General features: G+C 42.1%; 1 protein-coding gene across 1 annotated transcript in view; it reads left to right on the top strand.

Annotated features, from left to right (window-relative positions):
• The window catches only part of LOC116710720 (lysine-specific demethylase phf2-like), a 33,652-nt gene that overhangs the window by 3,836 nt on the left and 8,334 nt on the right, over positions 1-21,482 (top strand). The window contains 13 exon segments of the mRNA XM_032549904.1: positions 1-81; positions 177-363; positions 454-616; positions 1,424-1,511; positions 2,515-2,621; positions 4,076-4,167; positions 4,252-4,341; positions 5,104-5,430; positions 6,118-6,234; positions 8,697-8,812; positions 9,005-9,183; positions 11,530-11,597; positions 20,990-21,159. Of these exon segments, the coding sequence (XP_032405795.1) occupies positions 1-81; positions 177-363; positions 454-616; positions 1,424-1,511; positions 2,515-2,621; positions 4,076-4,167; positions 4,252-4,341; positions 5,104-5,430; positions 6,118-6,234; positions 8,697-8,812; positions 9,005-9,183; positions 11,530-11,597; positions 20,990-21,159 (1,785 nt within the window).

Genomic DNA, 21,482 nt, shown 5'->3' with positions numbered 1-21,482 from the left:
CAAAGAGTTTGTTGACTATTACTACAGCACAAACAGGAAGAAGGTTTTGAACGTCATCAACCTCGAGTTCTCAGACACCAGGTAGCGGCTCGCCGTCTCGACTGTGTTGTTTGAAAACAGGGAACTTTTTCTTCCAGACTGAAAGCCATTTTTTCCCCCTCCCCTTCCCCACCCAGAATGAGCTCCATAGTGGAGAGCCCGCAGATCATACGGCGGCTGTCCTGGGTAGAAAACTACTGGCCCGACGACGCCTTGCTCGGGAAGCCGAAGGTCACCAAATACTGCCTCATCTGCGTGAAAGACAGCTACACCGACTTCCACATCGAATGTGGTGGAGCCTCGGTGTGGTACCACGTCCTGAAGGTCGGTGGCGGTCGGGCCGTGGAGCGGTCACTCAACCCTTCCTCAATGCAACCACAGTCCGTGATGCTGAACACCTGCTCATGTCCACAGGGAGAGAAGATCTTCTTTCTCATCAAGCCCACATCGGCCAACCTGTCTCTGTACGAGCGCTGGAGGTCGTCGTCCAATCACGGAGAGATGTTCTTCGCCGACCAGGTGGACAAGTGTTACAAATGCACCCTGAAGCAAGGCCAGACGCTCTTCGTCCCGTCAGGTCAGAGTCCGTCTCACTCCGCGCTCAGAAAGTGAGAAGAACTGGCGTGGAGTAACTTTAGGAGCACATGTGCTGAAACCCTGTCTAAAAACTCACTTCAGAATTATAAAATATGCTAAAGAAGATTCCAGGGATGCACGATATTATCGTTATCGCCTGATATTAGCTGTAAAATATAATATCGGACATCAGCCATTCTGTCAAAATAATTCACCGATATAAAAGGCGTTCTTATATGACAAACCAGTGACATGATGCCGGCAGCACAGCAGAACGTCATAGGAAATTGTTAAGTATTAATGCACGACTGATGTGCTTTTCACTTGTTGCTTGTGAACAGGTTGAATTTAGTTTTGTGAAGATTTATAAATTGGCACTGTTTGAGTGTTGTCATTGTCTTAGAGAGAGCAGATGTCATGAATAAATTTGACATTAAACATAATATAAGTTGAAAGTGTTGCATCATTTTCAGCCTCCTTTTTAGCATTTTGCATTTGGCAGCAGGCTAAATTGACAAAGATAATTCAGTTTTTTAATTCCACAGTAGAGAAAGCCATATAGTTTCAGTAAGTAGGTGTAGGAAAAAATAACAGCATTGGTATCAGTTATCGGCCAAATGAGTTTGAATATATTGGCGTATAGGTTATCGATCAAAAATCCAATATTGTGCATCCCTAGAAGATTCATTCTTTGACTATTTGACAGGAAATGAAAATCCAAGCAGGCATATTCTTTTGTTCTCATCACCGGTCCCGGGTTCAGTCGTTAGAAATGTCTGATTGACTGTGTCGTTTCTTGCGGAATCAGGATGGATCAACGCGGTGCTGACTCCAGTCGACTGCCTGGCTTTCTCCGGACACTTCGTCCACAACCTGAGTGTGGAGATGCAGATGAGGTTTGGCATCCTGTCTTACGCTGCACACTCATCACAAACAGACATAAAGCTTGTGAACAAGGCCAATATTTGTTTGTTCGGACTAAGACGACTCTACAGCCAAGGAGGTGGAATTGCTTCTTGACTCTCTAGACAGTAAAAGTGTGAACAATGTGACATTACAGCTTCATGTTCATGAAGAATTAAAGACACGGCCCATAGATAGTCCGGGAATTTTGATGTCAGATTAAAACACAAGAACTCTTCATATCTCCCTCTACTGTAGCATTTGTTTAGATTAGTTGACAGTTGTCCTGTGGTGACGCCACGAAGACACTAGAGGGTGCTGTTGCTCCCCCTAAAGAAGTCATAACCCCCTCATAGAACCTCTAAGAATTTTTTTTTGTGGGCTCTAGTGTCCCTTATATGAAAGTAGGCTGACAGGAAAGGGGGAAAGACATGCGGCAAATGTCGCCGGGTCCGGGAATTGAACCCGCGACGGCGTCGAGGACTCAAGGCCTCCAAACGTGGGTCGCGTTTGATAGGAAATGAAAATCCAAGCAGGCATATTCTTTTGCTCTCATCACCGATCCCGGGTTCAGTCGTTAGAAATGTCTGATTGATTGTGTCGTTTCTTGTGGAAACGCCACCACAGCACGCCCTCTAAGAAAATTTTTGATTATTATTTTCTTTCTCCAGCCAACATGGAAAAAATTTAATGTTGTAAGTGAAATAATCTGCCAGTGGAACTTTTTTCACTTTTTCATCAATATTAAGGAATTATGTACTTAAAACAAGCTCCTATGTCCTGCTGAAAAGTTACTTGTAATTTAGTTTTGTCTGAGTTATTTGCACCAGAAACTAGCCCACATCACAATCATTTCCACGAGTAAAAAAAATATGACATAGCTTTATCTTTGCATTACCCCCATTTGGTAGTTTCCCTTTGGCCTCCCGCAGTTGTTGTTGCTTAATGCATGTAACCTGCGTGGTGTTTAGTTAAAACATGCTTCACTCTCCTCAGAGCGTATGAAATCGAGAAGAGGTTGAAGGTCAAGACTCTCACCCCGTTCCCCAACTTTGAGACGGCGTGCTGGTATGTGGGGCGCCACTTGTTGGAGCGGTTCAAAGGTGAGCTCTTGATCCCTGCGGGAAGTAGTTGGGTTTTTTTTTTTTACAGCAGCTTGTGGCCATGTTTGCAGAAAAGCTTCTATCCTCTTGAAGTTTCCAGAAGAATGCATGAAGCAGAGAAAAACGCACACAGTCAGGAAAAGGCTCTTTTTGTTTTTCTTTCAGAGCACGGCGTTGTGTCTGCCGTGCAGATGACAAGTTGGATGCGCTAATATTGTTTCAGTCATTAAATCGGCAGATGGGAGAGAGAGCAGATGACTAGCTTCAAAAGGCCTGGCCCCTGTTAGAATGGCTTGCTTCATTGCAAGCCAGTGTTCCAACTCCCCTCGGCTGGCCTGGACCAACTGTTTATGCTTGCAGCCTTGTCGGGATAATGACTTCCTGTTTATCGAAGCTCCGCTGCTTCTCTGGGTCCTGCACGACACTTCTACCCCACAAAGCTGTGCTGTTAGCACGCCTTCATTCATTTTAGCCTCAGGGGTTAGCATTTTCGCCACAGAGAAACCTCTGGAGGAGTTTGAATTAGGGATGCACCGATTGCAGTTTTTTGGCCAATCACCAGTCTTTTAAAAAGTCTGACCTGCCGATTCCGATTTTGGCCAAAACCAAATATATCATTGCTAAATATAGCAAAAAAAAAGTCACTGGGTTGGCAACTGAGGGGCGACTGTTGTTAGCTGCAAATGTGCAGACATGACCTGGATAGCAGGGCTAACAGTCAAATCTCTCTCACGGGAGAGCAGAAGAGGACAGCAGATGATTTTTAGATCTTTGCTGAGGTTGATAAAATCGGAGGATAAGATCGGCTTCATATGTAAGTGTTGGCCGATCACCGATCTTCCAAAATTAAGAAAACGGGTGTCGATAAATTGATGCGCCCCAATCTGTAGCTCCATCTTTGTGGTGGTTGGCAAAACATTGAGCACGCTCTCTACGTGTGACGTTATTGCGCCCTCTACTGCGCATGTGTGACACTTTCAGGTCGTTTTGCAGTTCACACTGGACGTCGCATACAAGTCGCATATACTTGGAAGCACCAAACAGAAATCCTATTTCACAAAAAATCGGAATCGAGCATTAAAGTCCAGTTTGAACATAGCTTTACAGTCAATGTGATGGTGCTGTATAGATCTTCTGAGGTTCAAGTTCTGTTACTAGATGGCAAAAAAAAGCTTTTCTATCAATGTTTTTTGCAGCTGCTTTCTCAAGGCTTTATACAACATTAAAAAAAAAGTCAATTCAGTCTAGTCACTCAGACAGATTCCAAGTAAAGTACATCCCATTTGATCCTATCAAAAAGAAACAATCTGTTCTGTTTGGGTTTATTATTCAAACTGGTAAAATAAAAAAAGTTTCTATGTGCAGCATTCAGTAGTTCTCCTGGACAAACTTTGTGTTTTGTCGTTGACTCTCCATCAGTCCCTCATGCCCACCACGATGTTCTTAATCTATAGGTTTACACAAAGCAAATAAGCAGCCAGCTCCATACCTGATACACGGTGCCAAAATCATCAACGGAGCCTTCAGAGCGTGGACTAAAAAACAGGTATGGAGAGTGAAACATCGGCCTCCTGCGGTGTTCCCGGCGTTCCCACGTCACCGCAACTCTGCTTGTTTCTGCTCGTATCAGGCTCTCCTGGAACACGAAGATGAGCTACCAGAGAACATGAAACCTTCCCAGCTCATCAAGGACCTAGCCAAAGAGATCAGGCTGTCAGAGGTAACTTTGATTTTATAGATGTGGAGAGAGAGAGAGAGAGAGAGAGAGAGAGAGAGAGAGAGAGAGTGACATCAGGGAAGATTTGAAGTCTTTAGCTACGCTCTGCCTCATTTTGCATGCAATACGAGGCTTTAGTGTGGAAACTGAAACGCTCATCTCAAACTCCTTTAAGACATCAAAATCAAACATTATAAGGTTACTTCTGTGAAGTGGTGGTGAAAAAGACTGCTGCTGCTTAGCAACATCGCTAGGCCGGTCACAATATCGAATTTTGCTGGACGATAAATTGTACCAGTGGTTATCACGATGAAGAATAATATTGTTGCTTTGAGACCATTTTCAAGTAATATAACGCAGGAACACGTTCTCAGAGAGCAATAAACTTCAAATTCTAATGGACATTTGAAAACTGCAGCTGCAAGACATTTTAAACGTCCAAAATAAATAAACAAAACAACAAATAAAATGAATTTCCTTCAAAAATTCAAAATAAGAGCTGGTTGAGACCAAAGCACCAGTCTGAAGACTTGAAAAGAAATGAAAATTGAGTTCATTTTAATTTATCATGAGATGAATTGATTTATTGAGACAAGCGTAAATATCGTTATAAGTCAACAAATACTATAAAAATAATGTTTAATCCCAGTTTGTGTTGTAATGAAAGACATATTCATCAACTGAAATGATTGTAAAATGAACACGTCTAAGATATCGTCGCTGACTTCAACGATGTTCTCTTATTATCTCTGCTCTCTCTCCCAGAATGCAACAAAAGCCATTAAGAGCGAGCCCAGCATCAAGGCACCCGTGGAGGAACCAGCATTTACCCACTCCGAGCCCGACGATCCCGTTTCCCCAGCAACCATCCCGTCTCCCAGCAGAGAAAAACCCAAGAAAAAAGCCCCCAAATCCCAGAAGCCTCCAAAGGCGCCCAAGGCCCCCAAACCTCCGAAGGTCAAAGACGGGGAAAAGAAGAAAGTGAAAAAGATAAAGGAGTTGTCACCGCCTCCGAAGCCTTCCAGCTTTGCCGCCCTGGAGTCTCACGCCAAGGAGATCTTGAGTCAAATGGACCAGCAAAAGAAGCCAAAGGTGAGCACATTTAGAATAAAAAAAAATGTGATTGCTTTTAGATATTTTGTTGCCATAGCCCCCAATAAACCGAGAAAGCTTCTGAATGCCAGGCATTAACAGGAAGGAACAAGAAGATATATTTCTGCAACTGCCTTTTCAAATTCAAGCTCCAACCTAAACCAGTGGTGTCTGAACTTTTTGCCCCCCGGTGGCCAAAACTGCCAAAAAATCATTTAGATTTACCTGCTCAACAAAAAAACTTTTATGAAACCTGTATATCACTAAATATCCAAAACCTAAAAAGGGCGTCGGACCGTTGCCTTAATAAAAGAAAACAGGCAATTTATAAAAATTCTGGGTCATCGGCTGCACTTTGGACACCCCTAGTCTAAACCCACCTAATTTTAAGAACCTGGAATGCTTTCCTGAATGCTGAAACAAGCAACTATTTGTTAATATTTTAACAGTTTAATGGGTTTTAACAGTACATTCTGGCACAACCGTCCCTTTAAGAACATTCAGATTTTTGATATGGCCCAAAATAAAAATGAGTTTGACACCTCGGCTCTACATGTTCCAGGCTGGGTGAAAGCTGCGTTGGAGGTTTCTGTGACATTACAAAACAGTTTGCTGATTGTACATCCAACAGCGTTTCAGGTTCCAGGTTCTTCTGTTCAACTTTGTGTCTCTGCTTTAAACTTCCAGGTTGTCAAAAATGTCCTGAGTGTGTCCGAGAAGGAAACGTCAAAGCAGAACAACATGGACAAGTTCGAAATCAGAGAGCAAAACAAAAACAAGACGGAAGCCAAATGGAAGTACAAGGTACGTTTTGCTATCATTTCTGCTTTTTCCATGCCAAAGTAAAAAAGCATCTTCGTTCGCTCTAAGCTGAACCAAACTTCTGCCCATGTTCTTTCCAAAAAGTCACAAGCCGATAGGCTGATTTGACAAAAAAAAAGACCCTGAATCATCTAAAAGCAATTTGCAAACTTCAAAGTGGGAATTAACAACGATGATATGGCCAAGTCTTAGATCTCGGCTCTGCAGTCCATCATCCACCATCTCGGAGTTTACTTAATGGAATTAAGCCATGTCCACATCCAAACACCTTCCATTTAAGTGCTTACACATGTCCACAAGGAAAAAGAAAAAAGAAAAAGTGTTGTGTGATCATCGCTGAATAATTGGAGGAAGCTTTTTGGGGGGAACAAAAGTGTAATTTTGTCAAACAGAAAACATTAGAGAGCTTCGGTTTCATGGAAAATGTAATGCCAGACTGCTGAGGAATGTTTGCAGCCTCTCTGCTAGCCGCTCCGCTGCTTCGCATCGGGCCAAGCATTTACAGATGGAGAGGAGATCATCGCTAGGTCTTCACCAAGGTTACTGCAGAACCTTTTTCCTTTTAACTCACGTAAAAAAAAGTCAAAGAAACAAAGACACAGCCCCTGTGTGTGTCTTGTGCTAGCTATTAATCGTCCCCAGAATGTCAGGGCTGATTAGAAAGAAAGGCATTCTGAATTACAATCTCAGCATACACAATGCTGTCACACGCCTTTAATTAAAGAAGCAGAAATGTTTAATGTTTTGAACACTCGGTGGCGGATGCTTGATTACAGAGTCCGCTCAGCTTTTATGGCTGCCATTTTGGATTTGCCGTGCAACATCTGGATTGGCACGAGGCAGGTCAGAAGGTTCTGAATGTGTCATCTGGGAGCATTAGCACTCTGACCGTTAGCGGTTAGCTTGTTTTCACTTATAATTAGACAGTTGATCCTAATAATCATCTCAGCCTGAATAGGGAGAGCAACATATCAGAAAACATGGACTTTTCATGTTGTGATGATAATGACGGGAATAATCTCCCATGTTCTGGTTCGCGTTTCTTTTTTTTTTCTCCTACATGACATTCTTCTCGTCTCTCTTCATGCGCTTCAAGAGTTAACCTCAAGAAAAAAAGAAAAAAAAAATCACACACATGGACAAAATTGTTTGCTACCCTGTTAATGACTGAAAAAAACCGCAATGGTCAATGAAATAATTCAAAATTGGCAAAAGTAACAATAATAAATAAAAACTGTACTGAAAATGAACCAATGAAAATCAGGCACTGCTTTTGCTTTGTGGTTCAACAGAATCCTTACTGGTTGTGCCAAAACCTCCGTAAACGCCTGATAAAGGCGAACCCAGATGAAATCAGCTGCTGCTCTTGAGCTCATTGGAGTACACGGAAAAGCTCAGTCTCTTTGTGAAGATATCTTTTCAATATTTTTGCTGTAATTAATATGGAAATATTAAGTTTGTAAGGCAAAAAAAAAAATAGAGAACATTTCTGCCTCACCTGCATTTTCCTTGTCTATTTCTACGCATGTACACATGAAGTATTAAAGAAATGAGCTAGAGAATAAAATATAGCTGTAGAAAGGCTTGTCCATTTGCATTTCAAATTTGATTAAAAAAATAAAAACAAACCCCCAGACTTTTCTGGACATGTTTTTGTGTGTTGATGTTCAGGCAACCTGTTATAGCAGCTCCCACTTTAAGTTTTTTTCATTCTGTTTTGATATACTGCGTCTTTGCGTGAATCTACTTGCTTTGATTGACTTTCAGGAATTTCCCCACTATGAAGGATATTTGTTTTGTAAAATTGAATGCGTTACAACAACATTTAATTTTTTTCTTGGAAACTTAAGTTTGTGAAACTGAATTTCTGAACCAAATTGAATTGAAAAGTGGTTCTGACACCTCAGTAGTAGCAGTGCATCGATTGCAGTTTTCTGGCCGATCGCTGATTACCAATTTTTAGAACTCCTGACCTGCCAATTCCGATTTTGGCCGATACCAATTTTTTTTGTGTCTGAATTGTTGCTAAATACAGCTAAAACGTTGCTGAGTTGGTGACTATTGTTAACTGCAAACATGCAGACATGACCTGTTGGGCGGGGCTAACAGTCAAACCTCTCTTACAGGGACAGTGGCTGATCTTTAGACCTTTGCTGAAGTACATAAGACCGGCTTCACTTTTAAGCATCGGCCCATCACCTAAAATCAAAATGAAGGAAATCAGCGTCAATAAATCGCTGCCTCCCTACCTTACTTTTTTAAAAAGTCACTATTTTCTGATTTAAAAGTTGTTTTAAATGTCTAAAGAAAAACTTACAGCTTCTTGGACTGATGTACCTGTAATGACTTGGTGCCGCTACGTTCTGTGAATGTCTTGTCTCTTGATACCGTACACGTGCATTACTTCTGCTTCCCTAAGTATTACTTTGATTGGACCATTACAGAACAGTAAACCGGATTCCTTGCTGAAAATGGAGGAGGAGTGCAAGTTTGACAGAATACCGCTGTCAGGCAATAAAGACAGATTCAGCTTTACTATGTCTCACAGGAAACTAGCCAGGTACGTATGGCATGGCCTCCACTGCCAAATAAATACTTTATGGTAGGCTTGAAGAGTCAGGCCTTCTGATGTGGTCTATTATGGTGATTATGGAGCTATGTGGCAATCAGCACGATATCCATTAAAGCTAACTGGAGGGTTTCTCACTGTCAGTGCCTCGCTCAGCTTATTCTCCTGCGGTTTCTGTTCCAGCTCCAAGATGCTGAAACCTCAGACCAACTCAAGTATTTTCGGATCGTTACAAAACCTAAAAGAGGACAAAACCAAGCCAGTGAGAGACGAGTACGAGTACGTCTCGGATGAGGGCGAGCTGAAGATAGATGAGTTCCCCATCAGGCGGAAAAAGAACACCGTTAAGAGAGATCTTTCCTGTGAGTGTTTTCAGATTAAGCGTGTAGTGTTTCACTTTTGTTTAAGCCAATAACCATGGTGGGTACAAAAGCACTTCACAGCATCAGCTTTAAATACCTTAAACTTAATTTGATGCAAGTTAAGGTTCCTTTGACTGCAGCTTGACATTCCTTAGTTAAAGCCAGAGGTGGGCAGAGTGCCCAAACTTGTACTCAAGTAAGAGTAGCAATACTTCAACATATTTTCATTCAAGTAAAAGTAAAAAGTAGCCGTCCAAGAAATTACGCAAGTAAGAGTAAAAAAAAAGTATTTGGTAAGTAAAAAATATTTGGTAAGAGTAATTGATCAAATTATCAATCATTTAGTTTTATAAAGTTAAGTCGAAATTTTGGTATTTTAAGAAAGAAAATGACAATTTTTATCAGTAAAACAAAATAAGTAAAAAAAGGCAACAAAACATTTTTTCCAAATCAGTTTCTTTTGATAAAAGAAAACTTGGGAAACTAACAAAAACGTCAGCTGTGTGTCTGGTGAATTTTTGGTTAAAACATGTTTGTCCTTCATTTAGTATGCAGAGAACCCAGAAATTTTACTCAAGTAAGAGCAGAGACACTTCATGATAAAATTACTCAAGTAAAAGTAAAAAGTGCAGCGTAGTAAAAATACTCTTAGTAGTACCTTTATTTTTTATCAAAAAAGTTACTCAAGTAAATATAATCGAATAAATGCAACTATGTACTACCCAACTCTAGTTAAAGCAGAGAGTGAGCTCTGTGTTCCTGTCTGTTATGCATTCAAAAGCATTTCTTGAACCAGTTTTAGCCCGTTACCCATTATCCTCAGTTAAACTTCTGTCTGCTCATATGACCAGTTCTTACAATGTTTTATGGTTCATACATTTATACATTTTCGGGGAATGTTATGAAATGGAAGGGAAGAAATGTTATTCTAGTCTAATCATACACACTGGAGCTAATCATCTGGCCAAACAGAAATGACAAATTCTGAAAAATGACTTCCAACATCATCTAAGCACAATTGAAAAGCTGAAAACAAAAGTTTTTGTCAGTGGTCCAGTTATGGATGAGGAGGAAAGAATGACAGCAGACTGCTCATCATTAAAAATGGCTTTTTAAAGAATACTCTTTTAGCAGGAAGGATCTTAACCAAGCAGGGGAAAGACTTTTCAACGTTGCTGGAAAGATTCAACAGCAGGACCGTAATCAAGTCCAGAGGACGCACTCTGGACCTGATTATCAGTAAGATCTCAACCACAGGACAATACAAAGAACAAGATCATTGTCCCAGCACAGATTCAGCAGGATCACACTCTCCCCAAACAAACTGATATGTCTGGAAACATAAGTTGGTGAGGCCTCAAATCGCCCCACTTCTTTAGCACCCAATGGGAACCAAGACTCTTTATCGGAGGCTTCGTCTCATCAACACCAGAATGGCTCGTCAGAAATTTCGTCACCTGAACTGATGTTTCTTATCTTTAGTGAGGAAATGGATCGTCAATTTTCTCTAGGTTTTTCTCTCCTGAACGCCCCCCCCAAAAAAACGTGTTTCATAGATAAAATGAACGACCGAGTTCTGCTTGCTACCTTTCTCCTTAGTTCTCAACACTTCATTAAAACCCCCTGACTCTGATTCCCCAGAGCACCCACCACTCTGCGTAACAGAGGTCTGAGACCAGGGTCCAGGCTTTAGCTCTACACCTGCCTTCCTCCAGCAGTGCGATACGAGACAGTACCTGTCTGAATCACTAACAGAACACTAACAAGAAACAGAAAAACATGAAATGCAGTGGTCAAAAATCAAACCTTGGATTCATCTCCTGTCTAAAGCAACCTCAAATTCATGAACTATCTGCCACCAAGCCACTTAAACTGCCTCTGCTAAATATAAGACCACTATCGGCAAAATGACTATTTGTTAATGACTTCATCACTGAGCAGATTATTGGTGTTATGTTCCTGACAGAAACATGGTTGGATGACAATAACGAATCACCTGCACCAACTGGATCAGCGCCTGGTAATTACAATTTATTAAGCGAGAGTAAAAAACATAAAAAGAGAAGGAGGGGTTGCTATAATATTTCACAAGTCAGTAAACTGTATAAAGGTCTTTCAAGAGAGATTAAATCCTTTTAAATATCTGGGAATTGAGGTAAAATGCAGTAAACGTGCTCCGGCACTTACTTCATACAAAACCCTGAAATGTGTGGAAATTTTCTTCATTGACTTCAGTGCGCTGCTGTCTGTTATGCAATGATTATGACGGTTTATTAACATGTGTTGCCGTTTATCAGAACTTGTTCTACTCTGATGTTTATGAATGAACTCTTCTTTCTTGCCCAGTCTTATCAGACATCAGAGAACCCCTTCAGCCGGCCAAAAAGGCAAAGTCGCAACCCTTAGTGAGCAAGGTATGTATGCCGACCAGAACCTGAAACTGCTTCTGCAAAATACACTGCTCAAAAAAATAAAGGGAACACTTAAACAACACAATATAACTCCAAGTAAATCAAACTTCTGTGAAATCAAACTGTCCACTTAGGAAGCAACACTGATTGACAATCAATTTCACCTGCTGTTGTGCAAATGGAATAGACAACAGGTGGAAATTATTGGCAATTAGCAAGACACACTCAATAAAGGAGTGGTTCTGCAGTTGGGACCACAGACCACTTCTCAGTACCTATGCTGTCTGGCTGATGTTTTGGTCAGTTTTGAATGTTGGTGGTGCTTTCACACTCGTGGTAGCATGAGACGGACTCCACAACCCACACAAGTGGCTCAGGTAGTGCAGCTCATCAAGCATGGCACATCAATGCGAGCTGTGGCAAGAAGGTTTGCTGTGTCTGTCAGCGTAGTGTCCAGAGGCTGGAGGCGCTACCAGGAGACAGGCCAGTACACCAGGAGACGTGGAGGAGGCCGTAGGAGGGCAACAACCCAGCAGCAGGACCGCTACCTCCGCCTTTGTGCAAGAAGGAACAGGAGGAGCACTGCCAGAGCCCTGCAAAATGACCTCCAGCAGGCCACAAATGTGCATGTGTCTGCACAAACGGTTAGAAACCGACTCCACGAGGATGGTATGAGGGCCCGACGTCCACAGATGGGGGTTGTGCTCACAGCCCAACACCGTGCAGGAAGCTTGGCATTTGCCAGAGAACACCAGGATTGGCAAATTCGCCACTGGCGCCTTGTGCTCTTCACAGATGAAAGCAGGTTCACACTGAGCACATGTGACAGACGTGACAGAGTCTGGAGACGCCGTGGAGAGCGGTCTGCTGCCTGCAACATCCTTCAGCATGACCGGTTTGGCAGTGGGTCAGTAATGGTGTGGGGTGGCATTTCTTTGGAGGGCCGCACAGCCCTCCATGTGCTCACCAGAGGTAGCCTGACTGCCATTAGGTACCGAGATGAGATCCTCAGACCCCTTGTGAGACCATATGCTGGTGCGGTTGGCCCTGGGTTCCTCCTAATGCAGGACAATGCTAGACCTCATGTGGCTGGAGTGTGTCAGCAGTTCCTGGAAGATGAAGGCATTGAAGCTATGGACTGGCCAGCCCGTTCCCCAGACGTGAATCCGATTGAGCACATCTGGGACATCATGTCTCGCTCCATCCACCAACGTCACGTTGCACCACAGACTGTCCAGGAGTTGGCGGATGCTTTAGTCCAGGTCTGGGAGGAGATCCCTCAGGAGACCATCCGCCACCTCATCAGGAGCATGCCCAGGCGTTGTAGGGAGGTCATACAGGCACGTGGAGGCCACACACAATACTGATCCTCATTTCGACTTGTTTTAAGGACATTACATTAAAGTTGGATCAGCGTGTAGTGTTATTTCACTTTAATTTTATGTGTGGCTCCAAATCCAGACCTCCATTGGTTAATAAATTTGATTTCCATTGATGATTTTTGTGTGATTTTGTTGTCAGCACATTCAACTTTGTACAGAACAAAGTATTCAATGAGAATATTTCTTTCATTCAGATCTAGGATGTGTTATTTGAGTGTTCCCTTTATTTTTTTGAGCAGTGTACTAATGCTGCTCATCTCTGTTATCTGATACGTAAGAAGCTGTGACTTGATTGCAGACATGTTATTAAAAATGTGAGAAATGCTTCCTGAGCAATTGAAAGTTGACATTTCTGTTTGGTGGGGATTGCTGAGGGGAAGTAGGTTTGGTCTGAATGGAGGAATTAGTCCAGCTGTTCTGATGTTCCCATATCTCAGAACACACAGAAACCCTGGCTTCAATTGTTCTGATACCTAGAAGACTTCAGTTACTGTGAAAGGCAGACAGAATGCGTGTTCTTGCCTCGGGCCGCTTCCTGTTAAACTCTCTCGTAAACACGTTTCTTCTTTGTGTCACTTCCTCCTCCAGCAGAGCGTGGACTCCTCAGACGAAGAGACCTTGCACATAGACACGGAGGCCAAGCCTGAGGTCAGGAAGCCAAATGGAAGTACAAGGTACGTTTTGCTATCATTTCTGCTTTTTCCATGCCAAAGTAAAAAAGCATCTTCGTTCGCTCTAAGCTGAACCAAACTTCTGCCCATGTTCTTTCCAAAAAGTCACAAGCCGATAGGCTGATTTGACAAAAAAAAGACCCTGAATCATCTAAAAGCAATTTGCAAACTTCAAAGTGGGAATTAACAACGATGATATGGCCAAGTCTTAGATCTCGGCTCTGCAGTCCATCATCCACCATCTCGGAGTTTACTTAATGGAATTAAGCCATGTCCACATCCAAACACCTTCCATTTAAGTGCTTACACATGTCCACAAGGAAAAAGAAAAAAGAAAAAGTGTTGTGTGATCATCGCTGAATAATTGGAGGAAGCTTTTTGGGGGGAACAAAAGTGTAATTTTGTCAAACAGAAAACATTAGAGAGCTTCGGTTTCACGGAAAATGTAATGCCAGACTGCTGAGGAATGTTTGCAGCCTCTCTGCTAGCCGCTCCGCTGCTTCGCATCGGGCCAAGCATTTACAGATGGAGAGGAGATCATCGCTAGGTCTTCACCAAGGTTACTGCAGAACCTTTTTCCTTTTAGCTCACGTAAAAAAAAGTCAAAGAAGCAAAGACACAGCCCCTGTGTGTGTCTTGTGCTAGCTATTAATTGTCCCCAGAATGTCAGGGCTGATTAGAAAGAAAGGCATTCTGAATTACAATCTCAGCATACACAATGCTGTCACACGCCTTTAATTAAAGAAGCAGAAATGTTTAGTGTTTTGAACACTCGGTGGCGGATGCTTGATTACAGAGTCCGCTCAGCTTTTATGGCTGCCATTTTGGATTTGCCGTGCAACATCTGGATTGGCACGAGGCAGGTCAGAAGGTTCTGAATGTGTCATCTGGGAGCATTAGCACTCTGACCGTTAGCGGTTAGCTTGTTTTCGCTTATAATTAGACAGTTGATCCTAATAATCATCTCAGCCTGAATAGGGAGAGCAACATATCAGAAAACATGGACTTTTCATGTTGTGATGATAATGACGGGAATAATCTCCCATGTTCTGGTTCGAGTTTCTTTTTTTCTCTCCTACATGACATTCTTCTCGTCTCTCTTCATGCGCTTCAAGAGTTAACCTCAAGAAAAAAAGAAAAAAAAATTCACACACATGGACAAAATTGTTTGCTACCCTGTTAATGACTGAAAAAAACCGCAATGGTCAATGAAATAATTCAAAATTGGCAAAAGTAATAATAATAAATAAAAACTGTACTGAAAATGAACCAATGAAAATCAGGCACTGCTTTTGCTTTGTGGTTCAACAGAATCCTTACTGGTTGTGCCAAAACCTCCGTAAACGCCCGATAAAGGCGAACCCAGATGAAATCAGCTGCTGCTCTTGAGCTCATTGGAGTACACGGAAAAGCTCAGTCTCTTTGTGAAGATATCTTTTCAATATTTTTGCTGTAATTAATATGGAAATATTAAGTTTGTAAGGCAAAAAAAAAATAGAGAACATTTCTGCCTCACCTGCATTTTCCTTGTTTATTTCTACGCATGTACACATGAAGTATTAAAGAAATGAGCTAGAGAATAAAATATAGCTGTAGAAAGGCTTGTCCATTTGCATTTCAAATTTGATTAAAAAATAAAAACAAACCCCCAGACTTTTCTGGACATGTTTTTGTGTGTTGATGTTCAGGCAACCTGTTATAGCAGCTCCCACTTAAAGTTTTTTTCATTCTGTTTTGATATACTGCGTCTTTGCGTGAATCTACTTGCTTTGATTGACTTTCAGGAATTTCCCCACTATGAAGGATATTTGTTTTGTAAAATTGAATGCGTTACAACAACATTTAATTTTTTTCTTGGAAACTTAAGTTTGTGAAACTGAATTTCTGAACCAAATTGAATTGAAAAGTGGTTCTGACACCTCAGTAGTAGCAGTGCATCGATTGCAGTTTTCTGGCCGATCGCTGATTACCAATTTTTAGAACTCCTGACCTGCCAATTCCGATTTTGGCCGATACCAATTTTTTTTGTGTCTGAATTGTTGCTAAATACAGCTAAAACGTTGCTGAGTTGGTGACTATTGTTAACTGCAAACATGCAGACATGACCTGGTGGGCGGGGCTAACAGTCAAACCTCTCTTACAGGGAGTAGAAAAAGACAGTGGCTGATCTTTAGACCTTTGCTGAAGTACATAAGACCGGCTTCACTTTTAAGCATCGGCCCATCACCTAAAATCAAAATGAAGGAAATCAGCATCAATAAATCGCTGCCTCCCTACCTTACTTTTTTAAAAAGTCACTATTTTCTGATTTAAAAGTTGTTTTAAATGTCTAAAGAAAAACTTACAGCTTCTTGGACTGATGTACCTGTAATGACTTGGTGCCGCTACGTTCTGTGAATGTCTTGTCTCTTGATACCGTACACGTGCATTACTTCTGCTTCCCTAAGTATTACTTTGATTGGACCATTACAGAACAGTAAGCCGGATTCCTTGCTGAAAATGGAGGAGGAGTGCAAGTTTGACAGAATACCGCTGTCAGGCAATAAAGACAGATTCAGCTTTACTATGTCTCACAGGAAACTAGCCAGGTACGTATGGCATGGCCTCCACTGCCAAATAAATACTTTATGGTAGGCTTGAAGAGTCAGGCCTTCTGATGTGGTCTATTATGGTGATTATGGAGCTATGTGGCAATCAGCACGATATCCATTAAAGCTAACTGGAGGGTTTCTCACTGTCAGTGCCTCGCTCAGCTTATTCTCCTGCGGTTTCTGTTCCAGCTCCAAGATGCTGAAACCTCAGACCAACTCAAGTATTTTCGGATCGTTACAAAACCTAAAAGAGGACAAAACCAAGCCAGTGAGAGACGAGTACGAGTACGTCTCGGATGAGGGCGAGCTGAAGATAGATGAGTTCCCCATCAGGCGGAAAAAGAACACCGTTAAGAGAGATCTTTCCTGTGAGTGTTTTCAGATTAAGCGTGTAGTGTTTCACTTTTGTTTAAGCCAATAACCATGGTGGGTACAAAAGCACTTCACAGCATCAGCTTTAAATACCTTAAACTTAATTTGATGCAAGTTAAGGTTCCTTTGACTGCAGCTTGACATTCCTTAGTTAAAGCCAGAGGTGGGCAGAGTGCCCAAACTTGTACTCAAGTAAGAGTAGCAATACTTCAACATATTTTCATTCAAGTAAAAGTAAAAAGTAGCCGTCCAAGAAATTACGCAAGTAAGAGTAAAAAAAAAGTATTTGGTAAGTAAAAAATATTTGGTAAGAGTAATTGATCAAATTATCAATCATTTAGTTTTATAAAGTTAAGTCGAAATTTTGGTATTTTAAGAAAGAAAATGACAATTTTTATCAGTAAAACAAAATAAGTAAAAAAAGGCAACAAAACATTTTTTCCAAATCAGTTTCTTTTGATAAAAGAAAACTTGGGAAACTAACAAAAACGTCAGCTGTGTGTCTGGTGAATTTTTGGTTAAAACATGTTTGTCCTTCATTTAGTATGCAGAGAACCCAGAAATTTTACTCAAGTAAGAGCAGAGACACTTCATGATAAAATTACTCAAGTAAAAGTAAAAAGTGCAGCGTAGTAAAAATACTCTTAGTAGTACCTTTATTTTTTATCAAAAAAGTTACTCAAGTAAATATAATCGAATAAATGCAACTATGTACTACCCAACTCTAGTTAAAGCAGAGAGTGAGCTCTGTGTTCCTGTCTGTTATGCATTCAAAAGCATTTCTTGAACCAGTTTTAGCCCGTTACCCATTATCCTCAGTTAAACTTCTGTCTGCTCATATGACCAGTTCTTACAATGTTTTATGGTTCATACATTTATACATTTTCGGGGAATGTTATGAAATGGAAGGGAAGAAATGTTATTCTAGTCTAATCATACACACTGGAGCTAATCATCTGGCCAAACAGAAATGACAAATTCTGAAAAATGACTTCCAACATCATCTAAGCACAATTGAAAAGCTGAAAACAAAAGTTTTTGTCAGTGGTCCAGTTATGGATGAGGAGGAAAGAATGACAGCAGACTGCTCATCATTAAAAATGGCTTTTTAAAGAATACTCTTTTAGCAGGAAGGATCTTAACCAAGCAGGGGAAAGACTTTTCAACGTTGCTGGAAAGATTCAACAGCAGGACCGTAATCAAGTCCAGAGGACGCACTCTGGACCTGATTATCAGTAAGATCTCAACCACAGGACAATACAAAGAACAAGATCATTGTCCCAGCACAGATTCAGCAGGATCACACTCTCCCCAAACAAACTGATATGTCTGGAAACATAAGTTGGTGAGGCCTCAAATCGCCCCACTTCTTTAGCACCCAATGGGAACCAAGACTCTTTATCGGAGGCTTCGTCTCATCAACACCAGAATGGCTCGTCAGAAATTTCGTCACCTGAACTGATGTTTCTTATCTTTAGTGAGGAAATGGATCGTCAATTTTCTCTAGGTTTTTCTCTCCTGAACGCCCCCCCAAAAAAACGTGTTTCATAGATAAAATGAACGACCGAGTTCTGCTTACTACCTTTCTCCTTAGTTCTCAACACTTCATTAAAACCCCCTGACTCTGATTCCCCAGAGCACCCACCACTCTGCGTAACAGAGGTCTGAGACCAGGGTCCAGGCTTTAGCTCTACACCTGCCTTCCTCCAGCAGTGCGATACGAGACAGTACCTGTCTGGATCACTAACAGAACACTAACAAGAAACAGAAAAACATGAAATGCAGTGATCAAAAATCAAACCTTGGATTCATCTCCTGTCTAAAGCAACCTCAAATTCATGAACTATCTGCCACCAAGCCACTTAAACTGCCTCTGCTAAATATAAGACCACTATCGGCAAAATGACTATTTGTTAATGACTTCATCACTGAGCAGATTATTGGTGTTATGTTCCTGACAGAAACATGGTTGGATGACAATAACGAATCACCTGCACCAACTGGATCAGCGCCTGGTAATTACAATTTATTAAGCGAGAGTAAAAAACATAAAAAGAGAAGGAGGGGTTGCTATAATATTTCACAAGTCAGTAAACTGCATAAAGGTCTTTGAAGAGAGATTAAATCCTTTTAAATATCTGGGAATTGAGGTAAAATGCAGTAAACGTGCTCCGGCACTTACTTCATACAAAACCCTGAAATGTGTGGAAATTTTCTTCATTGACTTCAGTGCGCTGCTGTCTGTTATGCAATGATTATGACGGTTTATTAACATGTGTTGCCGTTTATCAGAACTTGTTCTACTCTGATGTTTATGAATGAACTCTTCTTTCTTGCCCAGTCTTATCGGACATCAGAGAACCCCTTCAGCCGGCCAAAAAGGCAAAGTCGCAACCCTTATTGAGCAAGGTATGTATGCCGACCAGAACCTGAAACTGCTTCTGCAAAATACACTGCTCAAAAAAATAAAGGGAACACTTAAACAACACAATATAACTCCAAGTAAATCAAACTTCTGTGAAATCAAACTGTCCACTTAGGAAGCAACACTGATTGACAATCAATTTCACCTGCTGTTGTGCAAATGGAATAGACAACAGGTGGAAATTATTGGCAATTAGCAAGACACACTCAATAAAGGAGTGGTTCTGCAGTTGGGACCACAGACCACTTCTCAGTACCTATGCTGTCTGGCTGATGTTTTGGTCAGTTTTGAATGTTGGTGGTGCTTTCACACTCGTGGTAGCATGAGACGGACTCCACAACCCACACAAGTGGCTCAGGTAGTGCAGCTCATCAAGCATGGCACATCAATGCGAGCTGTGGCAAGAAGGTTTGCTGTGTCTGTCAGCGTAGTGTCCAGAGGCTGGAGGCGCTACCAGGAGACAGGCCAGTACACCAGGAGACGTGGAGGAGGCCGTAGGAGGGCAACAACCCAGCAGCAGGACCGCTACCTCCCCTCCGCCTTTGCAAGAAGGAACAGGAGGAGCACTGCCAGAGCCCTGCAAAATGACCTCCAGCAGGCCACAAATGTGCATGTGTCTGCACAAACGGTTAGAAACCGACTCCACGAGGATGGTATGAGGGCCCGACGTCCACAGATGGGGGTTGTGCTCACAGCCCAACACCGTGCAGGAAGCTTGGCATTTGCCAGAGAACACCAGGATTGGCAAATTCGCCACTGGCGCCTTGTGCTCTTCACAGATGAAAGCAGGTTCACACTGAGCACATGTGACAGACGTGACAGAGTCTGGAGACGCCGTGGAGAGCGGTCTGCTGCCTGCAACATCCTTCAGCATGACCGGTTTGGCAGTGGGTCAGTAATGGTGTGGGGTGGCATTTCTTTGGAGGGCCGCACAGCCCTCCATGTGCTCACCAGAGGTAGCCTGACTGCCATTAGGTACCGAGATGAGATCCTCAGACCCCTTGTGAGACCATATGCTGGTGCGGTTGGCCCTGGGTTCCTCCTAATGCAGGACAATGCTAGACCTCATGTGGCTGGAGTGTGTCAGCAGTTCCTGGAAGATGAAGGCATTGAAGCTATGGACTGGCCAGCCCGTTCCCCAGACGTGAATCCGATTGAGCACATCTGGGACATCATGTCTCGCTCCATCCACCAACGTCACGTTGCACCACAGACTGTCCAGGAGTTGGCGGATGCTTTAGTCCAGGTCTGGGAGGAGATCCCTCAGGAGACCATCCGCCACCTCATCAGGAGCATGCCCAGGCGTTGTAGGGAGGTCATACAGGCACGTGGAGGCCACACACAATACTGATCCTCATTTCGACTTGTTTTAAGGACATTACATTAAAGTTGGATCAGCGTGTAGTGTTATTTCACTTTAATTTTATGTGTGGCTCCAAATCCAGACCTCCATTGGTTAATAAATTTGATTTCCATTGATGATTTTTGTGTGATTTTGTTGTCAGCACATTCAACTTTGTACAGAACAAAGTATTCAATGAGAATATTTCTTTCATTCAGATCTAGGATGTGTTATTTGAGTGTTCCCTTTATTTTTTTGAGCAGTGTACTAATGCTGCTCATCTCTGTTATCTGATACGTAAGAAGCTGTGACTTGATTGCAGACATGTTATTAAAAATGTGAGAAATGCTTCCTGAGCAATTGAAAGTTGACATTTCTGTTTGGTGGGGATTGCTGAGGGGAAGTAGGTTTGGTCTGAATGGAGGAATTAGTCCAGCTGTTCTGATGTTCCCATATCTCAGAACACACAGAAACCCTGGCTTCAATTGTTCTGATACCTAGAAGACTTCAGTTACTGTGAAAGGCAGACAGAATGCGTGTTCTTGCCTCGGGCCGCTTCCTGTTAAACTCTCTCGTAAACACGTTTCTTCTTTGTGTCACTTCCTCCTCCAGCAGAGCGTGGACTCCTCAGACGAAGAGACCTTGCACATAGACACGGAGGCCAAGCCTGAGGTCAAGAGTCGCAACTCTAAGGTGAAGAAGAAGAGCGGAAGTGCCGCAGGGATCCTGGACCTGCTGCAGGCCAGCAAACAAGTGGGCGGGATCGACTACAACACCAACAGGTAGGATAAATACCACCACGTAAAACCGCGCGTGAAGTTGGCCCCCTCGTCTTCTTCAGATCTAACAAAATTGGTGTCAAACGTTTGTGCTGGTTTGTGCAGCAGAACTTTGTTGTTTGCGCCTCTATTATTTTAAAGATATGGTGACATTTCATGACCTCTGAAAACATTTACTATTATCTTTAAAATGATAGAGGCACAAACAAAAAATGTTGCTGCACAAACGCAGCACAAATGTTTGACACCAACAAATTTGGTGTCAAATGTTTGTGCTGCAAAAATATTAGTTTGTGCCACTATCATTTTAAAGATATCAATAAATG

This window comes from Xiphophorus hellerii, chromosome 20 (assembly GCF_003331165.1).
Source record: "Xiphophorus hellerii strain 12219 chromosome 20, Xiphophorus_hellerii-4.1, whole genome shotgun sequence".
NCBI lineage: Eukaryota > Metazoa > Chordata > Actinopteri > Cyprinodontiformes > Poeciliidae > Xiphophorus > Xiphophorus hellerii.
This window is presented reverse-complemented; position numbering and strand designations above follow the sequence as displayed.